General features: G+C 33.5%; 2 protein-coding genes across 2 annotated transcripts; both read left to right on the forward strand.

Annotated features, from left to right (window-relative positions):
• Positions 1-1495: 1495 nt before the first annotated feature.
• LOC128670896 (uncharacterized) lies at positions 1496-6019 on the forward strand. Its single transcript, XM_053746912.1, has 6 exons — positions 1496-1536; positions 2074-2487; positions 2758-3027; positions 4708-4863; positions 5100-5266; positions 5460-6019. Exons 1-6 carry the CDS (start codon positions 1525-1527, stop codon positions 5986-5988), a joined length of 1548 nt encoding a protein of 515 aa, XP_053602887.1. The 5' UTR covers positions 1496-1524; the 3' UTR covers positions 5989-6019.
• Positions 6020-9370: 3351 nt separating this feature from the next.
• LOC135309739 (cuticle protein 8-like) lies at positions 9371-11021 on the forward strand. Its single transcript, XM_064436038.1, has 4 exons — positions 9371-9504; positions 9598-9855; positions 10085-10251; positions 10701-11021. Exons 1-4 carry the CDS (start codon positions 9493-9495, stop codon positions 10747-10749), a joined length of 486 nt encoding a protein of 161 aa, XP_064292108.1. The 5' UTR covers positions 9371-9492; the 3' UTR covers positions 10750-11021.
• The last annotated feature ends 3144 nt before the right edge of the window (positions 11022-14165 follow it).

Genomic DNA, 14165 nt, shown 5'->3' on the forward strand with positions numbered 1-14165 from the left:
AGAAGGTACAGATACAAATGGATCACGATTTTGAAATCAAACTTTGTATTACGAACAGCTCTGTCACCGCCCCAACTAGTTTGATGCTTATCTTTAGCTGATTGATCTACGATCTCATCTACAACTCTATAACAAAACTGTCACAGTCATCTGATTTAAATCTCAAATGGTCAAATTTTGTCTCGACTGATAGTCTGACAACAAAGGACAACCATGCGAAGTGGAGAAGAAAATGTGTAAAGCGGAGCCTTGGCTCTGATACTCAACGGCCGAGATAGCATCCCGTAAAATGCTCAGATAAGAGAGAGAGAGAGAGAGAGAGAGATCTCATTTTCAATCGATATCGATCATGAACTAATCCCATTGACTAACTGATTAGTTCAAATTTTATAAACATTTTTGAACTTGCTCACATTCACTATTTTGAATTGGCTCACATTTTGTACCGACACAACAAATATTCACGAAGTATTTGTTCGGAAAAATGCTCTCTGTCTCTCATATTAACATTTTCCCCATTGCTTCCACCGCCTTAATAAAAGATAATGCGGTGTGTGGCTCACGCCCTAGAATCGACTATACATAATCGCGTAGATGACTTATGCAGCTTCTTAGGACAAAGACTTGACAGTTGACAGCTAACTACAGCATTTACAGCCTACTACATGATTTTGTAGTTAGATACTGCAAAATTATTAATGAAGAAGTATGATATCAGGGCTTTATTAGATGAAAAATAGTTTGTCAATCGTCAATGCGTCAGTCATAAAAGCCAAGGTCAATCATTAACTACATTTTCATCAAAAATCAGCCCTAAGGGCTGCCAAGAAAGTTTCTATGACACACATGACAAAACACATGAAAATCTTTGCTTAACTTACTTTTCATTACTATTTGCAGGCTACAGCTACTCTTAAGGCGTTATTAGCCATGATGACTATCAATACATATTTATCAATTTCTATTATTTCTTATCGAAATATTGAAAATACATAAACAGCTTGTGCCACACTAGATAAAAAAAAGGATATAGAAAGTATTATAGATTTCCATAATACTATGTGGTTCACAGTTGACTAAACGGATTTTGATGACCACTGGTTTTCGATTTAGTCAACTGTGACTTCATTGTGTAATGGAACTATAGTAATATTTTCTAATAAATTTCTTTATCAAGTGTGGCATACATTGTCAAGATTATCTTTTTTCATTAAGAAATACAAGTAAATTCATAAACATGTCATGGTGGCGCTCGCGCCTATATTATGTTCATATACATAGTGCCTTAAATAATACTTTTAATACATGATGAAGGTTTTTTATAACTGTAGCAAAATTTTTGGAACAAAGTGAAGGGTGCGATCAGAGGAATGCCTGACCCAGGGTAAGGTTATCTCTCGTTTGGCAGCTTCCACTACTTACGTGTGCAATGTAATTATTTGCTCTGATATGTGAGTATATAACTGGATCGCAATTATTACAGAATATCATTAACGATCAGGTGGCAACACATATACAGCCGAAATGTTCACAAAAGTAAGTCAAGTGTAATAATATTCATTTTATTTTTGTACTTCAAGTACATGTTAAATTCATGCAAGGAACATAGATATTTAATGCGTACCGATTCTGTTTGAAGTATAAATAGTAAAATTTTAAATACGCCTCAGCTTTCCCATTTTCTTTCAAATGTTATTTTTGTTCATGAAAATTTTCTCCTTTTATAATATACTAGCCGTAGGCAAAAGCCTACGGCTCCGCCCGCGTGGTTTTTCCCCGAGAGCACTGGAGTAATTTTTCCGGGATGATGTACTCCATATTATTCTCCGTACTCCAAAGTACATGTAAGAAACATTTTTTATAAGATTGGTTAAGTAGATAAAGCATAATGTTATTATGCTTTATCTACTTAACTTTATAAAAGTTTATTTTTTTGTATGTTACCTAACATACAAAAAAATAAACTTACTCTCTTGCATTTATAAAATTAGAATTAGGATAGTTACGATTGGGATGTAATTGCACATGCACATAGTACATAAAACCATCCTTTACAAGAAACTTATATTCCAGATCACATATCTATGCGCACTGGTCGCCGTTAGCCAAGCTGGTCTCTTGGCAGAGCCCGTCCACTACTCCGAAGCGGTGTCCTCCCAAAGCATCATCCGCCACGACGAGCCCCAACAAATCGCCACTAAATACGTGTCCGCCCCTGTTGCTAAACTATCAGTGGCTCCAGTATCCTACCAAGCCCCTGTTTACTACCAATCAAACCCTGTGAAATACTCGGTTGAATCTTCTCATGTTTATCAACAACCTCAGATCACGAAGCTGGTGGCCCCTGTTACCAAATATGTGACAGCCCCAGTCGTTCAAAAGGTAGTCTCTGCTCCAGTATACCACAGTGCCCCAGTGTCCTACAGCGCTCCTGTCCAATACTCCGCTCCCATCGCCAAAGTTGTTGCCCACGAACCAGAAATAGTGGTAAGTCGAATTAGCTTTTAGTCGGAAATACAAACAATTTTCCGTTAAATGTTATGTTACTTTTATGAGAAAATGTAAATTCATATAGGCATTTATTTCGAAGTGGTCACGCCATTACATAATATTGAATATTTTGTAGAAATATGACAACGCTCGTGAGCAACGTGCCTATGTGTATACGTTTCTGAATAAATATTTTGAATTTTGATTTGAATAATTGATACAACTTTTACTATTGACATGTTTATAAAAATTATAATCATTTTACAGTCTAATCCGAAGTACGAGTATTCATACTCCGTAGCTGACGGACACACTGGCGACAACAAGTCCCAGCAGGAGGTGCGCGACGGAGACGTGGTGAAGGGCTCGTACTCGTTCCACGAGGCCGACGGCTCCATCAGGACCGTGGAGTACTCCGCCGACGACCACAGCGGCTTCAACGCAATCGTTCACAATACCGCCCCCACCCCAGCCCCCGTCCTGGTCAAGGCTGCCCCGGTCTTGGTCAAATCGGAACCTGTCCTTCAATACTACAAACATTAATTTCTTTCTATACATCGTGTTTTGCGCCTCCTGTTGACTAATATTGTTGTAAGACAACTAATTTATTTATTGCAATATAACGAATAAGTTCATTTAATATATAGTTTTATTTGATGACTATTACCTACACACACAGAACAACAAAATTCTCAAATAGATTTGACGTCAGGTAGTCAATCTTCAAAATTTAATAAACTTTTCTGGACGAATTGCCGGTTGATTGCGTTAAGCTTCGGAACATGATAGTTCAGTGTAGTGTTTATCTATCATATTTTGTAAGTGAATCTGGACTTCGTGGTGTCATAGATGATATTACAGCCTAGATTACGAACAGGTGAGGTAAGTGGACCAATTTTAAAAGAAATATATTATATATATAAACATAATAAGACAATAATAATTTCTAAAACTTGACATGAAAGTGTAAAATTGATTATCACGTTCATGTTCTGATAAGATTTGAGGCAGACCTAATTTTACACATTACTTTCATAAAATTTTGTATTATAGAATGTATTAAAATAAATTGATTCCATCTGTGATATCCAGATATCTTTACGTTAGTAAATACCAATTTCTTGAAGCTATTGAACAATGCATTCACGGAGACGGTCGAATCGCGATGTTGGAATGATAACAAATCGCAATCCTCTCTCTATAAAAAATTGATACAGGGTTTCAACTAAAGAGGAGATTGGGGTAAAAGGGAAAATGCAAGAAAAAAAAACGTGTAGCAAAAACTTGTCTTTTGGAAAAATGAAGAAAATAAACGAAACCCTTTTCACGATAATTATGAAATTTAACTATAATAACGAAATTTAACGGTAATATTTTCCCTACCAGTAAAAACCTGCCACCGAAATTTGCTTTTGTTCGTAGATGAGAATTTATTATATTCAAATTATAACATTTCAACAAGGAGTAGTTTTCACCAGAATGAAAAGATTATCCTTTTCATTCTGGTAAAAACTAGTAGCAGTAGAAAGATATTTTATCATATTCGTCATTACGATTCGTATGAAATTTGTTTTTTTTTATTTGGGCAAAGTTATTGGTTGTTTATCCGGCAAAAGACAAAATAACAAGTCAATCAATTAAAATATAAACTATGAAAATTATTAGCCCCTTAATATTTATGTATTTTTTCCATTCTCCCCTTTTCAGAGCTTGTAGAAAAATGGACTCACTGCCTCTTTTGATATCGATGGCGATGATACGATAAATGACTTGTGTTACACTAACATGGATAAGACTCGTGTATTAGAATTAGTATTAAGCATTGAGGGGATTTGTATAATAATTTTATGAAAACTTAAAATGAATTAATCATTTCAATTTCAAAATTATAAAATTTACACACTGTACAAAAAACTACTAATGAACTTTATAGAATAGAAAAATATGTTTAGCGCTAGTCCACTATTTTCTTTCTTTGTATCTTGAACAATATACTGTATATTAGAAATTTTGCGATTTTTTATGTAATAGTCATAATTGGAAAAGTATAAAATGGTCTTTATTGTAACAATTTATTAACAGTTCGCTAGTACTTCCTGTAGGCGACGGTTCACATTAAGTTCATTAAGATGAGTCAAAAAGTAATTCATAATATATATTTTAGTCATATTTGTGGGTCTGGTATATATTTCTAACGTTATTTCTATTTGATTACAGATCATTTTGTTATTTTGTTCAGTGGTTGTCAGTCAAGCAGTATTTATAGATCCAAGTCAGAATTTTAAAGAAGGCCACAAAAACTCAAAAACTTGGCAGTACATCAAGGTCTATCATCCACCTAGCTCCAAATATATGCATACGTACGATTTTTATGTAAGTTAACTTTACTTCTTATTAAGCTGTCTATTCATCTACCACTCTTTTACGTTTCATTTGGGAGTCCTAGTTCGCTTTATGTGAGTGTTTGACACTTTTATAAAACTGTATAAGACAAAAAATTATATTAGCATTTCAATCAATTTGCCTTTCTTCATAAGACTTTTTAGTGGTTCTAAATATCAAAAGTTTCTTATGATGAACGAAAAAATAAATATTACATTAATTTCCAGGCCTACCCTAAATATGAATTTGAATATGCGGTATCAGATAAGAAGACAGGAGATCACAAACACCATCGAGAGCACAGAGATGGAGACAGGGTTACAGGAGAATACAGTTTAGTCGAAGCTGATGGTTCACTCAGGAAGGTGCAGTATGACGCTGACGACCACCATGGGTGAGTTAATATGAATAATATACGCAAGTACACTATTCAAAACATGCATTTGTTTATAAAGGAATAGCTCGAACAACAGCGTCTAAAACTATGCGGTGTTAGTTATGATTTCACAAACATGAAAATGTTTATTTAATTTTCCTACAATTGCTTTGACAATATTATGTTATAATTACATGGTATGATATTACAGGTTTAACGCAGTCGTTAGCAAGCTATATAATAAGCATGGAGACAACGCCTTCTCAGTTTTCGACCATACTAGGGAGTTTGGGCGTGGTGTTAAGATCAATCACTACTTCCCTGGCAAGGATTATTTTTATGAATCGAAAGAAATAAAAGAAAAGCAAATTATACCTGTAAAGGAATCTGTACAAGAACCTAAGAAAGATACTGAAGAAACTACCAAATCTGAGGATGGAAACAATGATGAATCTTCAAAAGTAATTCCCAATAAAGTTGAACAAGTCGCGCCTACTCCTATAAAAGTGGAGACGGTGGAAGTTGCACCTGTAAAAATAATACCTAATGTAGTCTCAATGGTTATGCCAAATAATGCGAAGTTAAATTCTGACATGGTCATGATGCCTCTCGTTGAGAATGCCAGTGAGAAACCAGAAACAAATGAAACTGACAAAAGTAATTCTGAACAAACAAGTACAGATTCTGAAGGAGCTTCTTCATATTATCGTCAATCCAGAATTTATTACGTAGGATTTTAATTTGATGTAGTCAAGAAATTTCTGTACATAGCTTTTCTTTGTTTAATTTGTTATAGTTGTTATGTTTGTAAAATAATAATCTGTAAGCTGTTGATTATATGAAATACTGTTTGACTGAAACATGAAACTATATAATATTTTCATTTTCATTTCCCCTTTTAGCAACACCATCTATGAAACTCCATAAAAAGCCTTACAAAAGACTAATGTTATCGATCGAGTTAACGATGCCATTCACAAGCGAGTGCTTACCAAAGTAAACATATGTATAGTATATATAACGACACACAGATGGCGCTACTGAACCATTTCCGTGCCAAAAAATCAAATTACTGTTATACTTTTGATCATACGAGTAAGAGCATATTCCCATTACTCAGTCGTGCTCTGTTGCGACGATGCAGTACGTTGTAGCTCCATCGTGCTCCGTTGTTTTCTATAGAGTTTGACACTGACATGATAAAACTAGTTATGTAGTGATAAAAATTTATATGCCTCACACTTCTTAAGAGTAGTACAAGCTGGAAGAAATACCCAAAATGCAGGATTCTAAACGCTAATCATTGTCCATATTTTAACAAGGAGCAAATGCTAAAAAAACATAATTCATCAATCTATTGCAGTGCCTGTTACACCTCATGCTTCCAGATCACTTTTTTCTTTGCTGATCGTTTTCTATCTCAAATCGAATGTTGCTGTTTTCAGAACACCATGGAAAAAATAAAATACCTGGTTTGATTCCATGTTATTAACTAACGTATATGTATAATAATTATTACGTTTTACAAAATACGTGTGTATTTCAGAAATGCCAAGTACTTGAGACTAATTAATTAGGTTTATGCAAGTTGACATTGCATTAAATACGTCCCACAATTCTTTGCATGCTACATTTTTTTACAAAACTACATACGCGCCTCTCACCTAAATAATTCGCACTGACTAAACCTCGTTTAGTCAATGCGAATTATTTAAATTATTTTTGCGCTAGTGTCATTTCGGTTTGATTAATATATTAAGTGCTTATCGCAAATAAGGACCTATTCTTATGTAATAGGTAGATATTTTGATTAATTTACCAATTAGTATTGTACTTAATGTTACCTACTCATAACTAGGTGTTAGAATAACAGGACATGCTTCAATTATAAGTAACTGTAATAATGTTATACACAGCTGTCAAAACAGTCATGTTTTTAATCTCATGTAATGGAATTATTATTTTCTTTTTTATATGCAATTGTGTATTTTGCCCTGCTAGTATGTTAGTTATGTATTGATAAAATCTTGCTAGTTAAATTTTACCAACTTCCCAATTTCCGATTTTCCACTGATGCTCCCGATGTGGGGATTTCTTAGCGGTTAATTAGATTAAACGGTCGTGAAATTTTAGCTTTGGCCATGTCCCAACGAGAGAAGTACTTGACGATTTCCTGCGCGGACATGATTTTTATGTCACGCATCAAATGCAACAAGATATCCCTAATGAAAGTGTCAAAAATAAAATGTTTATAAAAAAACTGACGATACTGTAATTTTGTTGAAACGAAATTTTTAAAGGAAATTTTTGTTGTTGAGTTTAGAAATAGGTCACGATGACAATACATGAAATTTAACATTATATGCATAGTTTGCAAAAAATCTTAGTACCAAATCATTGAACACAAGCAAACTTCTGACCTTGACTACCACTGCCACTGAATTTAATTGATCAATTTCAATTATATACGGTAGTTTGAGACCTCTAAAGAAGTACAATTTTATAGTTGTTCGTGTTAACACATGAATTATATAATCGACTGTACATTGAATGGCTAACCTTTATATCTTTATGTGCCTGAAGAAAACAAACACAAATCACACTCTCTATTGGTGTAAGTTCTATAAAAAACCAGTAAGGTACTTTCTAAGTTTTACGCGTTCATACAGGCACACAGATGTGACATGGACTTATTTTTAAAATATATAAGGATTCACTTTGAATCTGAATAAAATACGTAAACGTTTTATATCTACAGTTAAATAAAAGAGACGAATGATACCTTCCAGATCATAAAAGTGAGTGAGCTTTATGCTAAAGAAATATTATCCCAATGATGTAACTATTCTTATGCGTGCAGATATTTGAATAACCAGCTATATCTAGATGTAATTATTAGGTAAAATGAAACCGGAGTGCGACAAGGAACAGCACTTTCTAGGCCCTTCTTGTGCAGATAAATGTAGGCAATAGCCTATAAATCGCGAATGCTCTCATAACCGACTGCTCTGACGCCATCGCTCTTATGTAGTCCACGAAATTGTAACAATTTATGTAGATTATAGATTATTTAAAATAACAATCCAAAACATCAAAGTGATACCGCTGCTCAAGTGGGTCAATGCCGCTTCTTTTCAATATCATTGATGTAGGTAACAGCATATGGAATCAATATGTAAGATATCTTATAATTCATTCAATCAGTGTGATGGCTGGTAGCGACAATTTTTTTATAATAGAATATAATAGAAATCATTTATTCCAAAGAATATAGTAATATAAATAGTAGTAAGTACAACATATTCTGTCACAGTTGGCATAGGAATGTCAAGTATTAAAATTACATTTCATTATACATATTGAAACTTTTAAATGTTATACATATTTGGTCAACTATTTAGTAATCATAAAGTCCCGTGTAAATATTTCAATTATAAATGACTCTGGAACAATTCCTTAATTTCATAAAAACATTTATTTAAGAGCCAGTCAAATAATTTTCTTTTGAATTTAATAATTTTTTGTGTCTCTCTTATCTCTACTGGAAGCGCATTATACAATTTAATCGCCATGCAGAAAACATTGTAGCTGTACAGTTTAAATCTTTTAAAAGATATGTTTCAAAAAAACAATGTAAAATGTCTACTGCTGAAATTCAAACGTATACTCTGTGTAGGAACTTACCGAGTTCAAGAGAGCATCCTATCTTATACTAAAGTGAAGTAAACAAATTAGCCGAAAAACATATAAATTATAACGATAACTCAATATTTATAAACATAAAAATATAAGATAATAAATCATTTAAATAAATCATGAAAACCATTTAATTAAATGATTTTGAGCAAATATATCCCAAATAAAAGTTAAGCAAGTATCAACAAGATGTTGAGGCGTGTGAAGGTTTTATAATTGTATTCAAAACGTCTGGATAACTAAACCAAATTTATAAATTGTTTTATTTATAATTATTACGTCAATCATCTAGAGGATTAGATTAAATAATTGCAAAAAATATAACAATCCTCTCACTTAATGTCCATTTTCTCTACACATTGTGGCCATATCGAATCTTGCGACACTCTATAAAGTGAGCAGATTGGCAACGCGGCAATTACTGTGATCCGATCGGATATCGTCGGGAATAGATCCCCTCCACGATCCGCTTATGTTTTGTTTGTTATATAAAAAGAGTGCAGTATCAAAGCTATACCAGTCGTCAAGGCATTTGTCTCTACAGCAAAATGTTCTCCAAAGTAAGCAGTACGATCCAAAACATGACGGCAATTTTGTTATACGAGTTATGAATTCTTTGAGACAAAATTCTATATTTATTATTTTTATTTTAGGTCCTGTTGGTTTGCGCCGTAGTGGCTGCTTGCCACGCTGGTCTGATCCACCACGCTCCCGCCGTCTCCTCCCAGAACATCTACCGTCATGACCAGAGCATTCACCACGAAGCACCGGTACACTACGCAGGCCCTGTGGGCCATGCCGCCCCAGTTCAGGCTGCCCCCATTCATGCTGCTCCTCTGCTCCAGACTGCGCCCATCCACGTGGCCCATATTGCCGCCCCAGCACATGAGGATCATTATGTAGATGAATACGTAAGAAATTGTCACATAATCGCTGTAGAACATTGTTATGATATATTAAATACAAGATTTAAGGTAATCAAGATTACATTGAGGATAATTTTAACGTCAGCTTCAGAAGCAATACATTTTATTCCAAACTATGTCAATACGTAACTTAAACAGATCTTTTCTAATGTAAGGTAACTAAAGAATTGTATTTTAAATCGTAAATCAACTAAAATATATTTATGATTCCCAGGCTCATCCCAAATACGGCTACTCCTACTCAGTGGAGGACCCGCACACCGGCGACCACAAGTCCCAGCATGAAGAACGTGATGGCGATGTGGTGAAGGGAGAGTACTCCCTGCTGCAGCCTGATGGCTCCTTCCGCAAGGTCACCTACACCGCGGATCACCATAACGGGTAAGGCGATCATTATCAGTTCTAGCAGTTCATTCTATAGTGTCTGAATACATGACAAGAAACTGGTCCCGACTTTACTATGTTTATCATTTAGAAAGAAAATCTACTAACATACTTTTGGTTTTCTAAAAATCGCGACATTGTCAAAATATATATAAGGAAATTATTTCGTAGATGTTGTTCAATTGTGTTTAATTTTTAATTTGCCAGTTAATTATGTCAACGTAGATCCATAAAACTATGTAGAAAAATCCCTGACGCAAAGTAACGTGAAACAAAAGGCCATAAATTTGAATATTGAGCAACAATACAATCTTCACAAATCTCCACGATCAGATAAGTCCGTGGTGAATTGTAAAATAGACGACTTGGATTGTCTCGCTCTTACAGGATTATATTTATGTGTAAAATGACTTTTTGACACTCACACAAACGTGTTCTTGCCACAGATTCAACGCCATCGTGCACAACACTCCTCCAGTCATCCATCATCATTAGGAGACACGTTTACCCAATCTGTGATATTAGACTTATGGTATTAGTTATACGTAATCGACTTTAGGTCGACAATCTCATTTCGAATATTGTATATTTGTAGATTCTATAATACTATATCATACCTCCCCTTCTAATTTTCTATTATTTTTTGGTCCTCTTCTATCTTCTTAGACTTATCCTTGGTGTGGTCTTTGTAGTATGTGAATGATTGTTAATATAATGCATGTTGCATTACATTGTAAATAAAAATTAATATATTACATGAGTAAATACATATATTGTTTTATTTTGAAATAACATGATCCAGTGATTACAATGCTAATTACGTTTAAGTAATATAAACAGTACGTATTTCTTCATGTGTGTCGCAATTAATTGGAGCGTTTTGCAGTAGGCAGTAAATACCATTAGAGAGTCAAAAAATTGCATTGTGTTAGCCCTGACTTGTGTTAATTGCACTGAGTGCCCACTGAACCGTGGGAAGTGTAGGATGACTAAGACAATGGGCACAAGTTGCACAAACGTCATGTCCAAAATAAGGAGCGAAAGTAATGCGTAGCCAGCGGCTATCGCTGTAGCGAAATCCAGAGGTATTTAATATTCCAGCATTTAGCAATTGAGATCACATCGATATTGCGACGGTCCTACATAGCAAACAGTTCCTGATCACAAAATACGGCGTTCAAAAGCTGAACACTAGTGTTGTCGTTAAATTAAATTACAGAGAAAACTTCCTGATCCACGTAATAAGAAAATTCTCAACGTACAAAAACTTAAAACGATTCGTCATGAATATTGTATACTACTTTAAACAGGCCAACATTATTTGTCATATTGATTTCATATTGTTAATCAATTACGATTATGTTCGTGAGATTATTATTAATTTAATTTACCTTATTACACGCAATTGACGTAACAGAAGTTAATAGTACAATTTACATCTATACCATAAAACTTAACTAGAGTACTAGTGATAAATATGATAGTGTTATTGGTATAAAGAAAGTAAAAGTCAGAAAAAAGTATCCCACTTTTTTAAATGATCACTTAATTGCTAATTTGAGTTCATTTTACGCTTATATTTGGCACTCAAAATTATATATGAAGCAATATTTAGTTTAAAAAAATATTTTTACGAAAAGTTTGATTTTGTATTCTCCTATTAGTTCTAAAATAAAACAATAATTTATTGATTTTGACAAAGAATTTGTAATTTTCAGAATTTGTTTGACAATTTGGTACCTTATTATCCAGAATGCTGCCAACATTACATAACAACACAAAAATGTTTTGACCATTTTCTATGATATCTGATTCGGCCGACTTGGAATATTTCCCACGACGATTTTACACTTAGTAGTTTGAACCCATTTTTAACTTCGGCTTTAAGTACACCTTTTTAATACAGTTATGAAAAGAGGATTAAGTAATGTATACGACAACCTTTTTCAAAATCTTAACTTTACAAGGCTTTTCGTAGAAGCTAATCGTAGTACAATTATAACAACGTATTTACTATATTATGTATACATCGTCACTTTGATTGATACATTTTGTAAATTAGGTACGTAATTTACATTTCATTAAAACATTAAATGTTAATAAATATTTCTCATTAAAGGATAAAAAATGCCTGTGACCCTAAAATAGAGAAATCAAAAAAGTTCCTTAAAAAATGTTTTGACATTTTCAAAAATAAGTTATTTGATATTTGGATTTAACTTGTTGTAAGAAACCTATTTTTATGTCATAACTGAGTTAACACTATTGGAAAACAAGGAATAAAAAAATAAAAACGAATTAAACCCATTACTCACAAGCAGTCTTGCTTGCCGAGAGTACAATTTTCAAGATGCGTTTGTTAACATATCGCAATTTAACATGATTAAGTTGCGACACAAGGACTTTCTTTGGAGATCCCATATATTACTTACCGGTTGGTTTCGCCACCGTGTTTTATTAATACCTTTTGCGTAAATAATAATCAGTGAACTTTATCAGATGGTGCATCGTGGGATGATGAGCTGAATGAACTTTCTAATTAATTTTATGAAATAAGCAATCCATCATCAGCGACATGTCACTGCTAAAGGTTTATTAACTAATTTGGTTAGTGGAGATTGAGAACGAATTAGTACTTGCCTGCTAAAGCAGGCAAGTAGGCAAAGCAGGCAAGTGACTAAGTACATTTAATAGTTATTCCTTATGCGCTAGTCATATAGAACCTTTAAATAGTTAAAGGTGATTCCATCATAAGTCAGTGTTTGAAACAATAGTTCGCAATTTAAATTATTTTCGTTTAGCTTTTGTTATACCTATATTTATCCAACTAAACTTCAATTTTATGGAATGGAATTAGTACATTTTACATTAATACTCTCCATTTGTCATTTGGGGTTAAAATATGTCAAAGGTTTTACTAAAATATTTTCAAAGGAAACTTCTTTCATAACAGTTTATGCTTATTGATTTCACGCTACTTCAAACAGATGTGAGTGTAACGAACGACCGTTATTATTAAATGATTTGACAGTTATGAGCTTCACAGTCTGTTAACTGGCATGGTGTGACATGTATGATTACAGCCTGTTAAATACTTGTTATATCATGATTATGATGTTATCCATGTAAATATATGACGCACAGTTGGAGTAAACCGTTGTGCGTATTTTAAGCCAATTCATTTGCTAAATTTAATTCCATATTTTATGTCTCATTTAAATTACTCGATTAACTGCAATCTATATTTTTATTGACATTTTAAAGAAACAAGTCCCTAACCTGTTCTTCTGATGCCTCCTTTTATTAATTAAATAAATAAATATATAAGGACAAATCACACAGATCGAGCTAACCCCAAAGTAAGTAAGAATGTCGAATTAAAAAGTACCCGTGTACCAAATTTTATAACAATCAGTCCAGTAGATTACGCGTGAAAGAATAACAAACATAAATAGGTAACAAACATTATTTTCTACTATACTTCTTCAAGTGTCCTAAGTGTAAATTGGCAGACGATATTACATATATTATCGAGTAATATGTGTAAACAAATAAATAAAACATTTCATTGTTGGTGGCATAACAAAATGATTATTTTGCAAAATAAACCTTAAAAATATAACCAAAAATCAAACAAAACTAAGTCCACATTCATGTTGAAAAAAATAATAGACATACGTCAGAATAGCCTTGATATAACCCACTATTGTAAAATGACTGGCAACGGAATAAAAACGGTCGCGTGACCGGACAGCATGCGCGGGCGCACGTCTACACTTTGATATCGATAAGTTATTGATACAAATCCGTCATGCTGACTCGCAAGGTCGTTGCACTCTTAGAGCTTAATTACATTACCAATTAACTGTATTATATCGATAAGTCTTCGAGTATGTTGCCAATTTAATTAA

Source organism: Plodia interpunctella, chromosome 6, assembly GCF_027563975.2.
Source record: "Plodia interpunctella isolate USDA-ARS_2022_Savannah chromosome 6, ilPloInte3.2, whole genome shotgun sequence".
Lineage (NCBI taxonomy): Eukaryota > Metazoa > Arthropoda > Insecta > Lepidoptera > Pyralidae > Plodia > Plodia interpunctella.

Coding starts and splice junctions, on each gene's coding strand:
- LOC128670896 (XM_053746912.1), top strand. Junction 2,488..2,757: donor CCCACGAACCAGAAATAGTG/GTAAGTCGAATT, acceptor ATCATTTTACAG/TCTAATCCGAAGTACGAGTA. Junction 4,864..5,099: donor TGCATACGTACGATTTTTAT/GTAAGTTAACTT, acceptor ATTAATTTCCAG/GCCTACCCTAAATATGAATT.
- LOC135309739 (XM_064436038.1), top strand. Junction 9,856..10,084: donor ATCATTATGTAGATGAATAC/GTAAGAAATTGT, acceptor TATGATTCCCAG/GCTCATCCCAAATACGGCTA. Junction 10,252..10,700: donor ACCGCGGATCACCATAACGG/GTAAGGCGATCA, acceptor TTCTTGCCACAG/ATTCAACGCCATCGTGCACA.